Here is a 15,360-nt window from a genome sequence, read left to right as displayed (position 1 = left end):
TAATGAAGGGAGTAATATAAAAGAATGGAAAGGAACTTCAAATCATAGGAAATGAGATTCCTATGGAAAGAATACACAGATTTCTTCCAGAAAAAATCCTAGTACTGCAAACTCCAAAACTCATGGTGGTTAAATTTAACAATTCAATTTTAAAAAGTTCTTCAAGTCATGAGCAGAAATACTTTCATATATGAAGGAAAAGACATTAAATTAACACAAAACTATTCTACAGTAACTAGAAAAAGAAGGAGTGAATGGAATAATGTGTTCCAAACGTCAGTGGAGCTCGGGATGCAACCCAGGCTGAACTTGTCCTGCAAATCTAAGCTTAACCAACAGGACAAAAATGGATATTCAATAGCAAAAAAAGGTTAAAAGATTTTTGGATAGAAAGCTAGAAGTGAAGGGGTTATTTGCCTCTTGAATGCCCCAAACAACATACATGCAGAAGGAATGGATGAATGTAGATAGCAACAGCAACATTTACGAAGAAACCAGTAAGACATTTCATTCTAAAGGTCCATAAGGAGACAGAGGTGAAGGCAGACATCTTATAGAGGTAACAATAAGGAGAGTGGCAGGGGACATTATGGATAGAACCCAGAGACATGCTGCCTACAAGGGAAGGCTTATTTTGTGGACTATATTAGAACATGAGAAAGTACAGACATAGAGGAGGACAGTAAGGTGAGAGAATCATGTGTTTGGGTCAAATCAATTGCTAGCAACGAAGGAAGGTGACATCTGTGTTCTCAGAAAGATAAAAGCCTGCAGGAGAGTGGTTAGGAAGAGAAGGAAATACTGAAAATTGGGTGAGAAGGGGAAGCCTCACTTTGAAGATGGGAGGGTGTTCCACTGATGAATAATCATATAGGTAAAGGGAGAGGATGACCTTATAGTGGATGAGGCCTAGGTGATTTGGTACTTGAAGAATCTACTTCTTCTGGAAAACAGGGAATTAGGACCCCTGGGGGCAACCGGATTCCAGAGGAATAACATAGCATGAACACAAAGAGATTTTCAAACAAATGTGGGGAAAAGGTCAACAAGAAAGGGTATAGATCGGTGGTAGGCTTCATAATCATGGACGTGATGGGAGAAGGGTCCCACCATGGGGTAGTGTCCTCTCTGATACCTGCAATAATTGAAATTATTCTAGAAGTGAGGTAAAATGGAAAAGGGGGGCAGAGCAAAGATGGTGGCAGGAAAGCAGGGACTTGCTTAAGCGCCTCCCCCCAAATCCCTCCAAATGAAAAAAAGAAATCCCTGGGGAATCCCAAGGAAACAGTGGAAGAAAGCACCTGCAGGGGAAATCCCAAAATGGATACCTTGGAAGCTTTAATTGCATGAAGAATCCACAGAAAAGATAGAGGCCAGACAATTATGGGGGTCATGGATCAGAGAATGAAGGTATGTAGTAAACAGAAAGGAAAGAAGGAAAATGAAGAGAGTTAGAGTAATCCTTTTTGGGAAGGGACACACAATAGGAAATTTCAAAAGTAATAAAGCAGACTGGCTGAAAGGGAGAAGAGGAAGGGGGGAAATCCAGTGAGAAGGAGGGGAAGAAAGCCAGTGGGAACCAGGACCACCATTAAAACCTTTAAAGGAATTAAAGGAAGAGAATACTATGTCTACAGCAGAAGGAAAAGCTTCTGCCCAGATAACATTAATGCAGCCAGAATAAGAAGGAAAGTGGTGAAATGGGGAAAAAGTCTTTGTATACAATTTCTCTGATAAGAGTTTGAATCCATGATGTGTAAACAACTAATAAATAAATATGACTAATAGCTATTCCCCAAGAGACAGCTGGTCAAAGGATATAAGCAAACAATTTTCAAAAGAACTCCAAATCACTAAAAGTAAGAGAAATGCAAATCTGAACAAATTCTGAAACATGCTCTGGTTGCAGTTTATAGTTAATATTCACTTGGTCTTTTCAGTGTATGTGTGTGTTCCCAAATGTATGTGTGGGTTTCTTATATTGAGCTGTTTTCAGAGCATTCTCTTCCTGCTCTAGTATCCTATACTCACACATCATCATTCTGTCATCCAATCTTTCAAACTATTTACATTTAAGAAAACAGTGCTCTCATTCCAATGTCATTTTCAGCTGGTGAAACATCAGTACAGCTGGATCCAAGTCACTGTAAATCTTAAAGGCCAGCCTTAAGGATATGAACTTTAATCTGTTGGCAGTGAGGAAAGTATTTGAGCTAAAGAGTGATATAAAGACTGGATGAAGATGACTTCAGCAATTTAGATGCCTGGGTGGATTATATAGAGATAAAACTCAAGGGAGGGACCCCAGTCAAAGAGAAAATGTAACATGAAAAATATTCAGTATGAACAATTTTATCCAGAATCGTAACAGTAGGAAGAGAATTAAGGGTTGCAAAGGAAAATAATTTGCAGAAGAATTCCTTCCTTTCTACTTCCATATCTCTCTCATCTTCTTTCTTTTTATTCTTAGTGCCAATATAAGTGTCTGCCAGCTTCATGGTTAAAATCAAGGAATCACTTTGGAAGGGGGAAGAGAAAGATTCCAGGGCCAGCCTCAGCCTCAGGCTTGGTCCAGGCTTCCATGTGTGCTTAGTTTGTCCTTAGCTCCCAATGCAAACACTGCCTCCAGCTACTGCGGTTCTGGACACATTATTAGGCCACTGATATAAAAAGTCACATTATTTTTTAGCAAGGATCTTTTGTTTGATGATTTCTTGATTTCTTATAATGTCATTAGCTTCCATTTGCTCTATTCTAAGTTTTAAGCAATCATTTCTTCAGTGAGCTTTTGAACCTCCTTTTCCATTTGGCCAATTCTGCTTTTCAGGGCAGTCTTCTCCTCATTGTTTTTTTTTGGACCTCTTTCACCATTTGGCACAGTTTCGCTTTTAAGGTTTTATTTTATTCAGCATTTTTGTATGTCTCCTTTACCAAGCTGTTGACCCATTTTTCATGATTTTCTTGCATTAGTCCCATTTGTCTTTCCAATTTTTCCTCTACTTCTCTTAATTTTAAACATCTTTCTGCAGTCTTCCTGTGGCCTGAGACCCACTCATTTTTCTTGGAGGCTTTGGGTGTAGGAGCTTTGACTTTGTTTTCTTTTGAGCAGTTTTGATCTTCCTTGTCGCCAAAGTAAGTTTCTATAGTCTGAGTTTTATTTTTCTGTTGTTTGCTCATTTTCCTAGCCTATTACTTGACTTCTTAACTCTTTGTGAAGGTAGGGCTCTGCTTGCAGGGTGGAAGGCAAACTGTCCCAAACATCAAGGGTTTTGTGCAGCTGTTTGCAGAGATACTTCTGGGGTCCTGTTAAGTTTTCATTTCTTCCAAGGTGGTATGATCTAAGGATAGGTATTTACTCCTCTCCTGGCTGGTACCCAGGTCTGTGAGTGACTGCAGGCTCTCTTTTCTTCCCTGGAACTGTGAGGAAGGTCACCCCTGTACTGCTGCCACAAGCTCTACTATGCTAGTGCTCTTTACCCTTACATGCCAACCAGACTACACCCAGATCCAAGTATGGGCAAAGCAACAGAGTCCTGCCTCAGTGCCAGCAAAGAAGCCCTTGTAATCTCCTTCTGATCTGGTGTTCAACTCCCTTGCTATTTGTGGGCTGAGAGGTCTGGAAAGAGTCACTGCCATGGCTGATTCAGTAACTCCCAAGGCCTGCCCTGGACTGCACACCTCTCACCCTGATGCAACAGACTTTCTTTTTGACTTTCCACGTGGTTTTGGTCAGGAAATTGGTTTCACTCTATCTTTTTGTGGATTCTGCTGCTCTAGAGTCATTTTTCAAGGCGTTTGGAGAGGTTTCAGGGAGAGCTCAGTCAAATCCCTGCATTTATTCTGCCTTCTCCTGTTAATTTTTGTTTAATTAATTCAAATGTCTCATAGTGTGGTGTTTGTCAATTCAAAATTGTTATGTTATTATTTCTGTTTCCTTTTCACTGTTGTGTAATATCAACACTTGTCTCTGTTGAGTATTTTGCATTTCAGTCCACTTAGTTAACCTCATCATTAACTCCTGACTTTTGAGTTTGTTGCTGCATTATACATTTTAAATCAACCTCTTAATTTCAACTTAGACATATATTTTCTTTGCATTAAATGTGTTTACTTCCATCAAGATATGGATGAGCTTTCTCTTGATTCATTCCAAAGCTTCAGGAGGATTCCAGCCCTTCACATCTCTCGTTATATGTAACTCACTTGTTTTTCTTCTCATTATTCTTCCTACAGCCCGCAGAGAATGAATGCACTCTAAAACTTCCAAATCTGTTTAACTATGAAAGGGAGTTAGTGAAACATTATATTTTTGGTCCTCACTATTTCCATTCTTATCTTCCCCTGAGATTTCATCCCCTCTTTATTCCAAATAGGAACTTTCTCCTTGGGGTGACTAGCATTTATTTCTCCGTCTCTTTATTTCGCTATCATTTCTGGTGTGTTTTATGTGCTTTTATGTAAATAAACATGAACATTCTATAACTCCTTTCTTGTAGTAATCTAATTATAATTCTGATTTGCTGTTTTCTATTGTAGTAATAAAAGATTATCTGGCTTCTTTCTTTTTAAATGCAGAATTATGAAATCCTGGTTGAGGAACTAAAAAGCTTAAGGGCACAGGTGCCTTTTTTACCAGTGCTGCTGCTAGAAGGTGAAGAATTTGGTGGTGGTGGTTGTCTTCCTTCTGAAAGAGTCCCAAAATGATACTAGTATGTTGGCATCAATATGTAGTGTGTCCAATTGCGCCTGAATCTGAGTTCAGCAGACTCTACTCCAGGTTGAGCATAAATAGTCCATGTGAACATTTGGAATGGAGATGTCTCTAAATTTGTGCTTCTCATGCTCCTTTTCAAGTACTACAATTCTACTTTGATCATAATGCACAATGCCATCTTCATTCAGGCATGGTATGCTGAACAGTGCTGTGGCAGTGTCTCCCATGGCTCTCAATTGATTCCAAATTTCTTCAGACAGGTCTGGACAGTGTCCTTGTAATGTTTTTTATGACCTTTGAATGAGCACTTGCCTCGTATGATTTCTCCATGAAATAATATTTTAGGCAAACATGTGTTTGGCATTTGAACCCATTGGAGCTGAACTCCCTGTGGTAGGGTTTGAATGCTTGGCAGTTCAGCTCAAGAAAGGACCTCAGTGTCTGGTACCTTATCTTGCTATGTGATCTTCAAACTATTCCTAAGACAATTCAAATGGAAGTGTTTCAATTTCTTGGTAAGGCTCTGGCAGACTGTCTACAACATTTGAAGTCTCTTTATTTGCTGTAACTGATGGTTCCACATATTGATAGTATGGAGCTGGCTGGTGGAGAACCTCTGTTTTTTGGTGTTATGAGGGCAAAATTGTCATAATTGTCAGAGAATTGATCCATACTCGATCTTATTTCAGCCTGGGAGGCTGCATTGAGTGTACAATGATTTGCAAACAAAAGTTCACCCACCAGTTCTCTATCCACTTTAGTCTTGGCTTGTAGCCTTTTCAAGACAAATAATTTACCATCAAGACAGTAGCTGACCTTGATGCCATTTTCATCCTTGTTGATCATCAGTACACAGTTTACATCAGTAAAAATAGTATGCTGAAAATCTTGGGAGAAAGCATACAGCCATTGTGCTGACCTCATTTTTGTATGCCTGTGAAACTTGGACATTTTACTAGTGCCATGGCAGAAAATTGAACCATTTCCATTTAAATTGTCTTAGGAAGATTCTGAAAATCACCTGGCAAGATAATCAGTGGGACAATGAAGTCCTTTCTTTAGCTGGATGGCCAAGCATTCAAATCCTACTGTGATTTTAGGGAGTGAAAATTTTATTAAAGGGATGGTGTTTAATAATATATTTATAATAAATCAGTTGTTTTTTAAGTAGGTGATTACTTCTACTAGCTGGCTGTCCACCAGCAGACACCTGGGTCAGAATCCTAGTTGGGACTCTTGATTCTGTGGTGTTTGGATATGTCATATAACCTCTCTATGACTGTTCCATGATCTTTGAAGAGAGAAATAAATAGCCTTTGAATTCACACCTACAAAGAAAGTACATTGGAAAACGTGAGACACTAGATACAAGTGAATTATCATATTTTCTCTATAAGATTATATCACACAGAACTCAACAAAAATGGTGGTTGACAAATGCTTCTTGTTTTCCTGTCTGATGCTAAGGCTATGTCTTTATAGTAGAATTAGTATGGTATACTGCTTTGTCTGTCATGATAACTGTTGTTATCATGAAAACTGAAAGAAAAGTATTGCTTTTGAGTGTGAACCACCCAGATTAGGGACACATTATATTGCAATTTTTTTATAATTTTCAAACCTAAATGTGACTTACCAGAAATATCCAGAGTGAGTTTGATTTTATAAACAATTGATGATAATATCTATATTTGGTATGGTAGGAAATGAAGGAGATGAAGCATAATCTCTGCTTTTAGGGCTTTGTTACATTTCTCATGTTATATGTCATTGGGTGAGCCTCATCACACAGAGCTCACATGTTTGGATACAAAATAGGCTGAGACACAAAGAGGAAAATATTGAAAGATGACCTCTCCCTATTTGCATCTTAACATGGGACTCAAATCCTTTCAACGATCACCTCTCAAGAGCAAATAGAAATGCCACAGAGAGAGAGAGTGTCTTGGGTGGGCAGATTTAACTCAGTTGTTGAGAAGGCACAGAGGATATCTTAATGGAAATGTTCTAACAGAGGATTAAACATTTTCTTGGCTAAGATAGAAATATTACTAAATACAGAAAGGAAGATCATTGCATCACCAAGTATCAGAAGGGCATTTCATTCCATACTCATTATGCCTGGAAATTAATCCATTAGCAATAGCATCAAAAGTATTATAAATATTGGTAACTTCCTAAGTGCTCTCCTTTCTGCCAACATGCTAAGTAGTGGGGAGAAAATCTTTATGGCTCTGGCAACTGGAGAATCTCTATTGGGCATTCTGGCAAATGGATTCATAGTTCTGGTGAACTGCATTGACTGTGTCAAGAGCAAGAAACTGCCACCAAGTGATCTCATCCTGAGCAGCTTGGCCATCTCCAGAATTGGACTGTCATGTGCAATAATATGGAATATCTATTTAATTTTAGTCACTTTTGATGTACCCACTCACATAAGAATAATTGATGTCTTCTTGGTAATGAGTTACAATTCAAATATTTGGTTTGCCACTATCCTCAGCATCTTCTACTTCCTGAAGATTGCCAACTTCTCTAATCCCCTTTTCCTCTGGATGAAATGGAGAATTGACAGAATGGTCTTCATGCTTCTTTGGGGACCCTTTATTATCTCTTTGGCCATTATCTTTCCAATGATGGAGAGAATGCGTCATTATTACAGCAGCATATTTAGTGGAGGAAAGGAGAGAAATGTATCCCAGGAGGTGCAAGTGAATAAACGTATGTTCCTCATGCTCCAGGTTCTCTTTGGCTTTCTGAGTCTTATTCCTTTTATCCTAACTACAGTCTCCTTCTGCCTACTCATCCTCTCCCTGTGGAGGCATACCCAGCGGATGCAACTCAATGCCACAGGTTCCAGAGACCCTAGCACAAAAGCCCATGTTCAAGCCATGAAAACAGTGTCTTCCTTCCTCATCCTCTTTTTATTGTACCATATGAGTTTCTTTCTCAATTACTGGAACCGCTCAGAGGCAAAGAGTAAGCTGACTTCTATGTTGGGTATGTCAATCATGTTGCTATATCCCATTGGCCACTCAATGATCCTGATTCTGTGGAACAGTAAGCTGAAGCAGGCTTCCCTCTGGGTGTGGCAGCAAGCCCTGCTGTGGCTCAGAAAAGGAAAACCTTAGCTTGAACAGCTTAGAAAGCTTGGTGTCTTCTACTGATCAATAAGTCAACCTGGAAGGTTTTTCTGACTTCTCTGTTTCTCCATTTAATGTAGCATTACTCATTGCAGGAACTGTCTAATATAGAATTTGCTCTTGGCACCTTGAAAAGCCCTGTGACTTTCTGGAAAATGTTTGAAATGACTATTGTTACATGATCACAATGGGACACATAGCATCATGGGAACAGAGTCATAAGGAATAACAGAGGTTGAAAGTCCAAACCCCTGAGTTTATGGATGAGAACACTGAGGCCCAGAAAAGGCTCAGCATCATAGATCTAAACCTGGAAGAAATCTCAACACAACATAGGATCCTAGGATGAGTCATTAGGGAACTGTGATTCTGTGTAGTTAAATCCACTCATTTGATAGGTGATGAAACTGAGGACCCAGGGAGGTCACAGGACCAGAGACATGCAACTGGACTGGATACCTGCTCCTTAACTGTCATATTACAGAAAAGAAACTGGAGAACCAGCAAGGTTGAGTGACTTGTCCAGAGTCACATACATAGTTAGTATATGACTATGGCCCTATGAATCTAATCCTAGTGTACTTCCTATTGCACCAAACTGCCCAGCTTTCTTTGTGCTCTCTCTTGTCATTTCCCATTTTATTCCTCAGATCTATCTTCTTTTCCCAGACCCTTGGTGTCAGACCTCTTTAGTAGTCCACCTGACTCCTGCCCTCTGATCCAAAAGCAAACTTTTGCAACTTAATGTTTTTAGACCTAGCCAAGGTATTTTGCTAAAGAGAAAGCTCATGCCAATGCTAAGTGTCAGCCTAGACAAACCCTGTTCCTCAGCTGACACTTTTAGAATGATTTGTGGAAGAAAAAACAAAATCAATGTGTCTGAGTGGGTGGTGGCAGACAACATTGCAAAATGGAAGAAGTTCTTGCTCTCAGGAGGCTTACATTCTAGTAGGAAGAAGACACACATGACACTAATTGCCATCTAAATTAGAATGAGTCTTATATTCCTCTTAGAAAGATGGGAAACTCACCAGATGCAATGGCTCTAGAAAGGAATTTACAAGGATGGTGTAGGTGCCATTTGAGGTACAAGGTTATCACAGGAAAATGCTTGTTCTCTGATTTCAAGTTTCCAGGAAAGAAGGAAGGCAAGGCATACTCCTTTATACAAGACATGTCTATGCCTAATCCCCAATGGGGCTCAACTCCTTCTAACTGCTCCATTCATGTGCCATCATCCCATCATGCCAAGATGCAATTTTTCCAACTACAATTACATTTTAAATGAGCAATTCCTTTTCATCCAGATTTCAATTGTTAAGAAAGGATTTTAAGCTAATGGAGCTTCTCAAGAAGAATAACAAATTGTTAGCCCCAGTGTATCTGACTTTGATAAGATGGCATTTGGAAGAGACTGTTCGGTTCTGGCCACTACCTTTTGAGAAGAATATCAGTGAGGCAAAGAGTGGCCAAAGGAGGACAACCAAGATGAGGAAGGTACTCAAATTCGTTCCCTCTGAGGACTGCTTATAGAAAATGATGCAAATATTTGGTCTGGAGAGGCAAATACTGAAGATGAGTTGTAATTATATTTTTCAAAACATTCAAAGATTGTCATATGGAAGAGGAATTGGACTTGTTTAAAATTTTCTTAGAAGATAAAATCAGGGACAATAGATAGAAGCAGCAAAGAAACAAGTTTAGTCTTAAAATCCCTAATTTTTATTGTTTTTATTTCATCTACATCTCCTAAAATATCACTCTCTACCTTCTCCTCTTCTCAGGGAGCCATCTCTTTAAAAAATAGTAAAAATGGGAGCAGAGTCAAAATGGTGGAATAAAAGTAGGGACTTTCTTGAGCTCTCTCCAAACCCCAGGAAATACCTGTAAAAATTACTGTAAACAAATTCTAGTGTAGCAGAACCCACAAAATGACTGAGTGAAGCAAATTTCCAGCACAAGACAACCTGAAAGGTAAATAGGAAAGGTCTGTTGCACCAGTCTGAGAAAGGAACACAGTCTAGCATGGGTCATGCTGACAGAGACCAGGCTCTGGCAAAGCTGGAGCAGGACTCAAGGGACTCAGTTGCTGGCAACTGTGGTGGTTTCCAGACTTATCAATCCACAAATGCCAAAAAAACCTAGGAAGTCAGTAGGAAAGGTCTGTTGGGACCTGGGTGAGAGAAGAGCACAGTCCAATCCCAGCCCCAGGGCGGTGGCTTGGGTGGTCTTTGCAGCTGTGGTTGCTTCTGGACTCTTCAGCCCTCAAACAGTTGAAGGGTCAAATGGGTGATCAGAGGGGGATTGTAGAGATCTTTTTGCTGGGGCTGAGGCATGATTCCCTAGCTTTGCCCATGCCTGGATCTGGGTCAAAGTCCTGGTAGCAGTCCTGCAGTGAGGCGGAGCACTGGCATGGTGGAGCCTGTGGTGGTGGTGGTGGAGAGGGAATCCTCCTCACAGTTCCAAGGTTGAAACGAGTGCTTGTGGTCACTCACAGACAACAACAAAGACCAGGAGAGGAGTAAACACCTCTGCTTTGATCATACAACCTTGGAAGAACTGAAAATTTACAGGTCCCTAGAAATATCTTTAGAAACAGCTGCACAAAACTCCTAATGCTTGGGACAGTACACCCTCTGCACTGGAAGCAGAGTCCTACCTTAAAAAAGAGTTAGAAAGTCAAGTAATTTACTAGGAAAATGAGTAAACAGTGGGGAAAATCAGACTATGGAATCTTACTTTGGTGACAAGGAAGATCAAAACATACAACCAGAAGAAGACAAGAGTCAAATCTCCCACATCCAAAGCCTCCAAGAAAAATATGGTCTCAGGCCATAGAATACCTCAAAAGGGATCTTGAAAATCAAGCAAGAGAAGTAGAGGAAAAACTGAGAAGAGAAATGGGACTGATGTAAGAAAATAATAAAAATGAGTCAACAGCTTGCTAAAAGAAACCCCCAAAATGCTGAAGAAAATAACACCTTAAAAACAGACTAAGCCAAATGGCAAAAGAAGTTCAAAAAGCTCACTGAGGAAAATAATTCCTTAAAAATTAGAATAGAGCCAATGGAAGCTAATGACTGTACGAGAAATCAAGAAATTATAAAACAAAACCAAAAGAATGAAAAAAAATAGAAGACAATGTGAAATATCTAATTGGAAAAACAACTGACCTGGAAAGTAGATCCAGGAGAGATAATGTAAAAGCTACTGGACTACCCGAAAGCCATGATAAAAAAAAGAGCCTGGATATCACCTTTTAAGAAATTATCAAGGAAAACTGCTCTGATATTCCAGAACCAGAGGGCAAAGTAGAATTAAAAGAAACCACTAATTGCCTCTTGAAATATATCCCAAAAGTAAAACTCCTAGGAATATTGTAGCCAAATTCCAGAATTCCCAGGTCAAAGAGAAAATATTGCAAGCAGGCAGAAAGAAACAATTCAAGTACTGTGGAATCACAATCAGGATAACATATGATCTAGCAGCTTCTACATTAAGGGATGGGAGGGCTTGGAATATGATATTCCAGAGATCAAAGGATCTGGGATTAAAACCAAGAATCACCTACCCAGCAAAACTGAGTATAATGCTTCATGGGAAAATATGGACATTCAGTAAAATAGAGGACTTTCAAGCATTCTTGATGAAAAGACCAAAGATGAATAGAAAATTTGCCTTTCAAATACAAGGCTCAAGAGAAGTACAAAAAGGAAAACAGGAAAAAAAATCATAAGGTAATTAATAAAGTTGAAATCTTTCCATTCCTACATGGAAAGATGTTATTTGTAAATCATGTGACATTTCTCAGTATTAGGATAGTTGGAGGGAATATGTACATATATACATACACATATACATGTATATGTGTGTGTGTGTGTGTGTGAGAGAGAGAGAGAGAGAGAGAGAGAGAGAGTGTCTGTGTGTTTATGTATGTATATATAGACACATACACAGAGAGCAAAGGGTGAGTTGAATAGGAATGGATGATACAAAAAATAAAATTAAGGTATGAGAGAAAAATGTACTTGGAGAAGAAGAAAAGGGAGGGGTAGAATGGGGTAAATTATCTCTCATAAAAGAGGAAAGAAAAAGCTTTTTACAGTGGAGGGGAAGGGGGGGAGGTGAAAGGGAATGAGTGAACTTAACTCTCATTGGATTTGGCTTAAGGAGGGAATAACACACACTCAATCAGATATGGAAACCTATTCTACACTACAAGAAAGTAGGGGAGAAGGGGATAAGAGGAGGGGGAATGATAGTAGGGAGGGCAAATGAGGGAAGGGGATAATCAAAAGCCAACAATTTTGAGGGGAGACGGGGTCAAAGGAGATAATAAATAGGTGGTGGGATAGGATGGAGGGAAATATAGGTAGTTTTTCACATGACTATTGTGTAAGTGTTTGCATGACAACACATATATAACCTATGTTGAATTGCTTGCCTTATCATTGTTGATGGGTGGGGAGGGAGGAAAAGAGAGAATGTGGAACTCAAAGTTTTAAAAACAACCAATTTAAAAATTGTTTTTACATGCAACTATACAGGCAGTGTGGTATAGAAATCTATTTTGCCCTGCTGGAAAATAGAAGTAAGAGGATAAGAGAAGGAAGCATGAGTGATAGAAAGGGGGGCAGATTGAGGGAAGGGGTAATCAGAATGCATGCCTATCTGGTGGAAGTAAATGTTGAGAACTAAAAATTAATTAATTAATTAAAGAAAAAAAGAATAAAAAGAGGGAATTTTCATAAAAGCTTACATATAAGAAGCATCTGATATTACATGCTGTTTTCAGGCCCAGAGTCCCCTTCAAAATGAGGAGGAACTGTCTTCTCTGATCTTCTTTGGATCAAAATTTGGTCATTAGAACTTTATGGAATTGATTTTAATAATTACCCCTATGTCTTCTGTTGTTGTTATTATGTATATAGTTTGCTTGATTCTATGTACTTCACATTACATTGGTTCATATAAGTCTCCACACGCTCCTCTGTATTCATTAGAGTTATTATAACCTTTAGGACAATCAAATTTAATTATATTTAGTTGCCACAATTTTATGAGCCACCTCCCAGCTCATGGATACCCACTAAGCTTCCATTTTTTGCCAATATAAAAGTTGCTGCTATAAATGTTTCAATCTTTGGGACCTTTCTTTTTCTCATTGACCCCTTTGGGATAAATGTCTAAAGGTAGAAAAATGTGCCAAAAAGCATGAGCATTTTAGTCACTTTATGTAATTCCAAATTGCTTTCCAGAAGTCTTAGACTAATTAACTCTTAACTTCACTAACAATATATATGTATGCTAGTCTTCCACAACTCTGATGACATGGACTCTCAGCATCTATCATCACCTTTACAGATTTTGTGGCCTGAGAAAAATCCCAGAGGTATTTTGATTTGCCTTTATTTTATTGATTTGTGGCATTTTTTCACATGATTTTAATAGAGTAAAATTCCTTTGAGAGCTGTTAGTTTATATCTTTTGACTACTTGTCTATTTGGAAATAGATTTTAGTTTGAGTAATAAAATTTAGTTTATTGCTACATTACAATCAATCATTTATCTGACATATTTGATACAAAGATTGTTTTCCTCATCATTCACCAATAGATAAGTAGTCAAAGGATTAGAAAAAAGAACAGTTCTCAAGGAATTGGAAGCAACACGTAAGTATGAGAAAGAATTTAGTATTCAGCATTTTTTAATAAATAGTAACTGTTTCTCTTTTGGCCAGAAACCTTGAGGGTCTTCCGTTCCCAATTTGATTTTTTTTTCTTTTTTGAGTTTTGATTAAAGGGGCCATTTCTTGGTTAACTTCTTTTTTTGAAGGGGGAAGGCAGCACAATTGGGGTTAAGTGACTTGCCCAATGTCACACAGCTAGTAAGTGTGTCAAGTGTCTGAGGCTGGATTTGAACTCAGGTCCCCCTGACTCCAGGGCAAGTGTTCTATTCACTGTGCTACCTAGCTGCCCACCTTGATTAACTTCTTAAAGAGGCCTATTCACTGAATGGGCTTTACCTCACTCAAAGTGAGAATCTCAAAAGACCTTAGCCTGAAAGGGCCAGGGTCTCCCAATGCAGCCACCATCTCCAGTCGTCCTGGTGAATATCAGGCCACTGGACTCAGATGGCTCTGAAGAAGAAGGTGAGGCTGGTGACCTTGCCCAACCCTCCCTCACCCAAATCAAAGTTAACTTCAAGTCATGTCATCATTTCCCTGATGTCAAGGTCCTCTTCAAGAATGAAGGACAAACACACAACAACAATAACAAAGAATGCTCCAAATCACTAATATTAAGACAAGTGTAGATGAAAACGACTCTGAAGTTTCATCTTAAACCTCATAAAATGGCAAAGATGACCAAAGATAATGATAGTCAATGCTGCATGGGTTGTGAAAAGATAGGCACACTGGTGCATTTTTGGTGGAGCTGTGAATCAGTGCAACCCTTTTGGAAAGCAATTTTGAATTTTGCGAACAAAGTGATTAAAATATCTATAATTTATTATAGACCTAGAGATTCCACTATTTGGCTTATACTGTCCTAGGAGGTCATTAACAAAAAAAGGCCCCATATATACTAAAATACTTAGAGCACCACCTTTTGTGGTAGCAAAGAATTGGAGACGTAGTAGATTCCCATTAATTGGGGAAACGTTAAACAAATTGTGACACATGAATGTAACTGAAAATCGCTATACTATATGATGTAGTGAATACGATGGATACAGAAAAATGGTTTGATTTTATAAAAGTGAAAAAGCAGAGCCAACAAAATATTCTACACAATACTTTGTTGTTCAGTTGTGTCCAAGTTTTCATGACACCATGGACTTGTCTCTGGCATTTTCTTGGCAAAAATACTGGAGTGGTATTTTCTCCTTTCTTGTCCAGTGTGTCTCTATTTTATAGATGAGGAACTGAGGCAAATGCCAGTTAAGTTACTTGCCCAGGGTAACATGTCTAGTAAGTTGTCGAGTCTAGATTTGAACTCAGCTCTTCCTGACTTCAGACCTTTCACTCTATTCACTGTACCACCTAGCTGTCCTGCAAAATGACTTAACAATGTAAATGGAAAGAACAACCGTAAAATAATCAAAGGTGAATTTTGCAAAGTTATAAAGAATAAGCATCGTGAAAAAAGAAGATACCCCAACCCACTCCATTGCACAGATGGAAAGTCCATGGGTGTGACATATTATCAATAATTTCAGACTTTTTCATGTATTTTAATTGAGATTTTCTAATTTCCCCTTTTCTGTTTCATTCTTTTTTCCCTTAAAACCTCTTTTGTTATTTGGGATTGCTCTACAGAAGGGGCAAGGAGATGGACACTTAAAGAAATTCTTGTCATTAAAAATAGATAATAAAATTTCAAAACTTAAAGGACAGTGAATTTAGTTCAAAAATCGAGAGAAGGGAAAAGATAGAGAAGTTTGAAGGAAGGAAAGAAAAAAGGAAAAGAAAAAAAACCTAGCAAGGAAGAAAAGAAATGA

The 15,360-nt window shown here is 38.6% G+C and overlaps 1 protein-coding gene across 1 annotated transcript; it reads left to right on the top strand.

The window, feature by feature from the left end:
* Positions 1 to 6,915: 6,915 nt before the first annotated feature.
* On the top strand, positions 6,916 to 7,845 carry LOC118856478 (taste receptor type 2 member 7-like). Its single transcript, XM_036766775.1, has one exon. The coding sequence runs from the start codon at positions 6,916 to 6,918 to the stop codon at positions 7,843 to 7,845; it is 930 nt and encodes a 309-aa protein (XP_036622670.1).
* Positions 7,846 to 15,360: the final 7,515 nt, after the last annotated feature.

The sequence above is a fragment of the Trichosurus vulpecula genome, chromosome 7 (assembly GCF_011100635.1).
Source record: "Trichosurus vulpecula isolate mTriVul1 chromosome 7, mTriVul1.pri, whole genome shotgun sequence".
NCBI lineage: Eukaryota > Metazoa > Chordata > Mammalia > Diprotodontia > Phalangeridae > Trichosurus > Trichosurus vulpecula.
Note: the sequence above shows the minus strand (reverse complement) of the source record. Positions and strands in the feature narration are given on the sequence as shown.

Coding starts and splice junctions, on each gene's coding strand:
- LOC118856478 (XM_036766775.1), top strand. CDS start 6,916: ATGCTAAGTAGTGGGGAGAAAATCTTTATGGCTCTGGCAACTGGAGAA.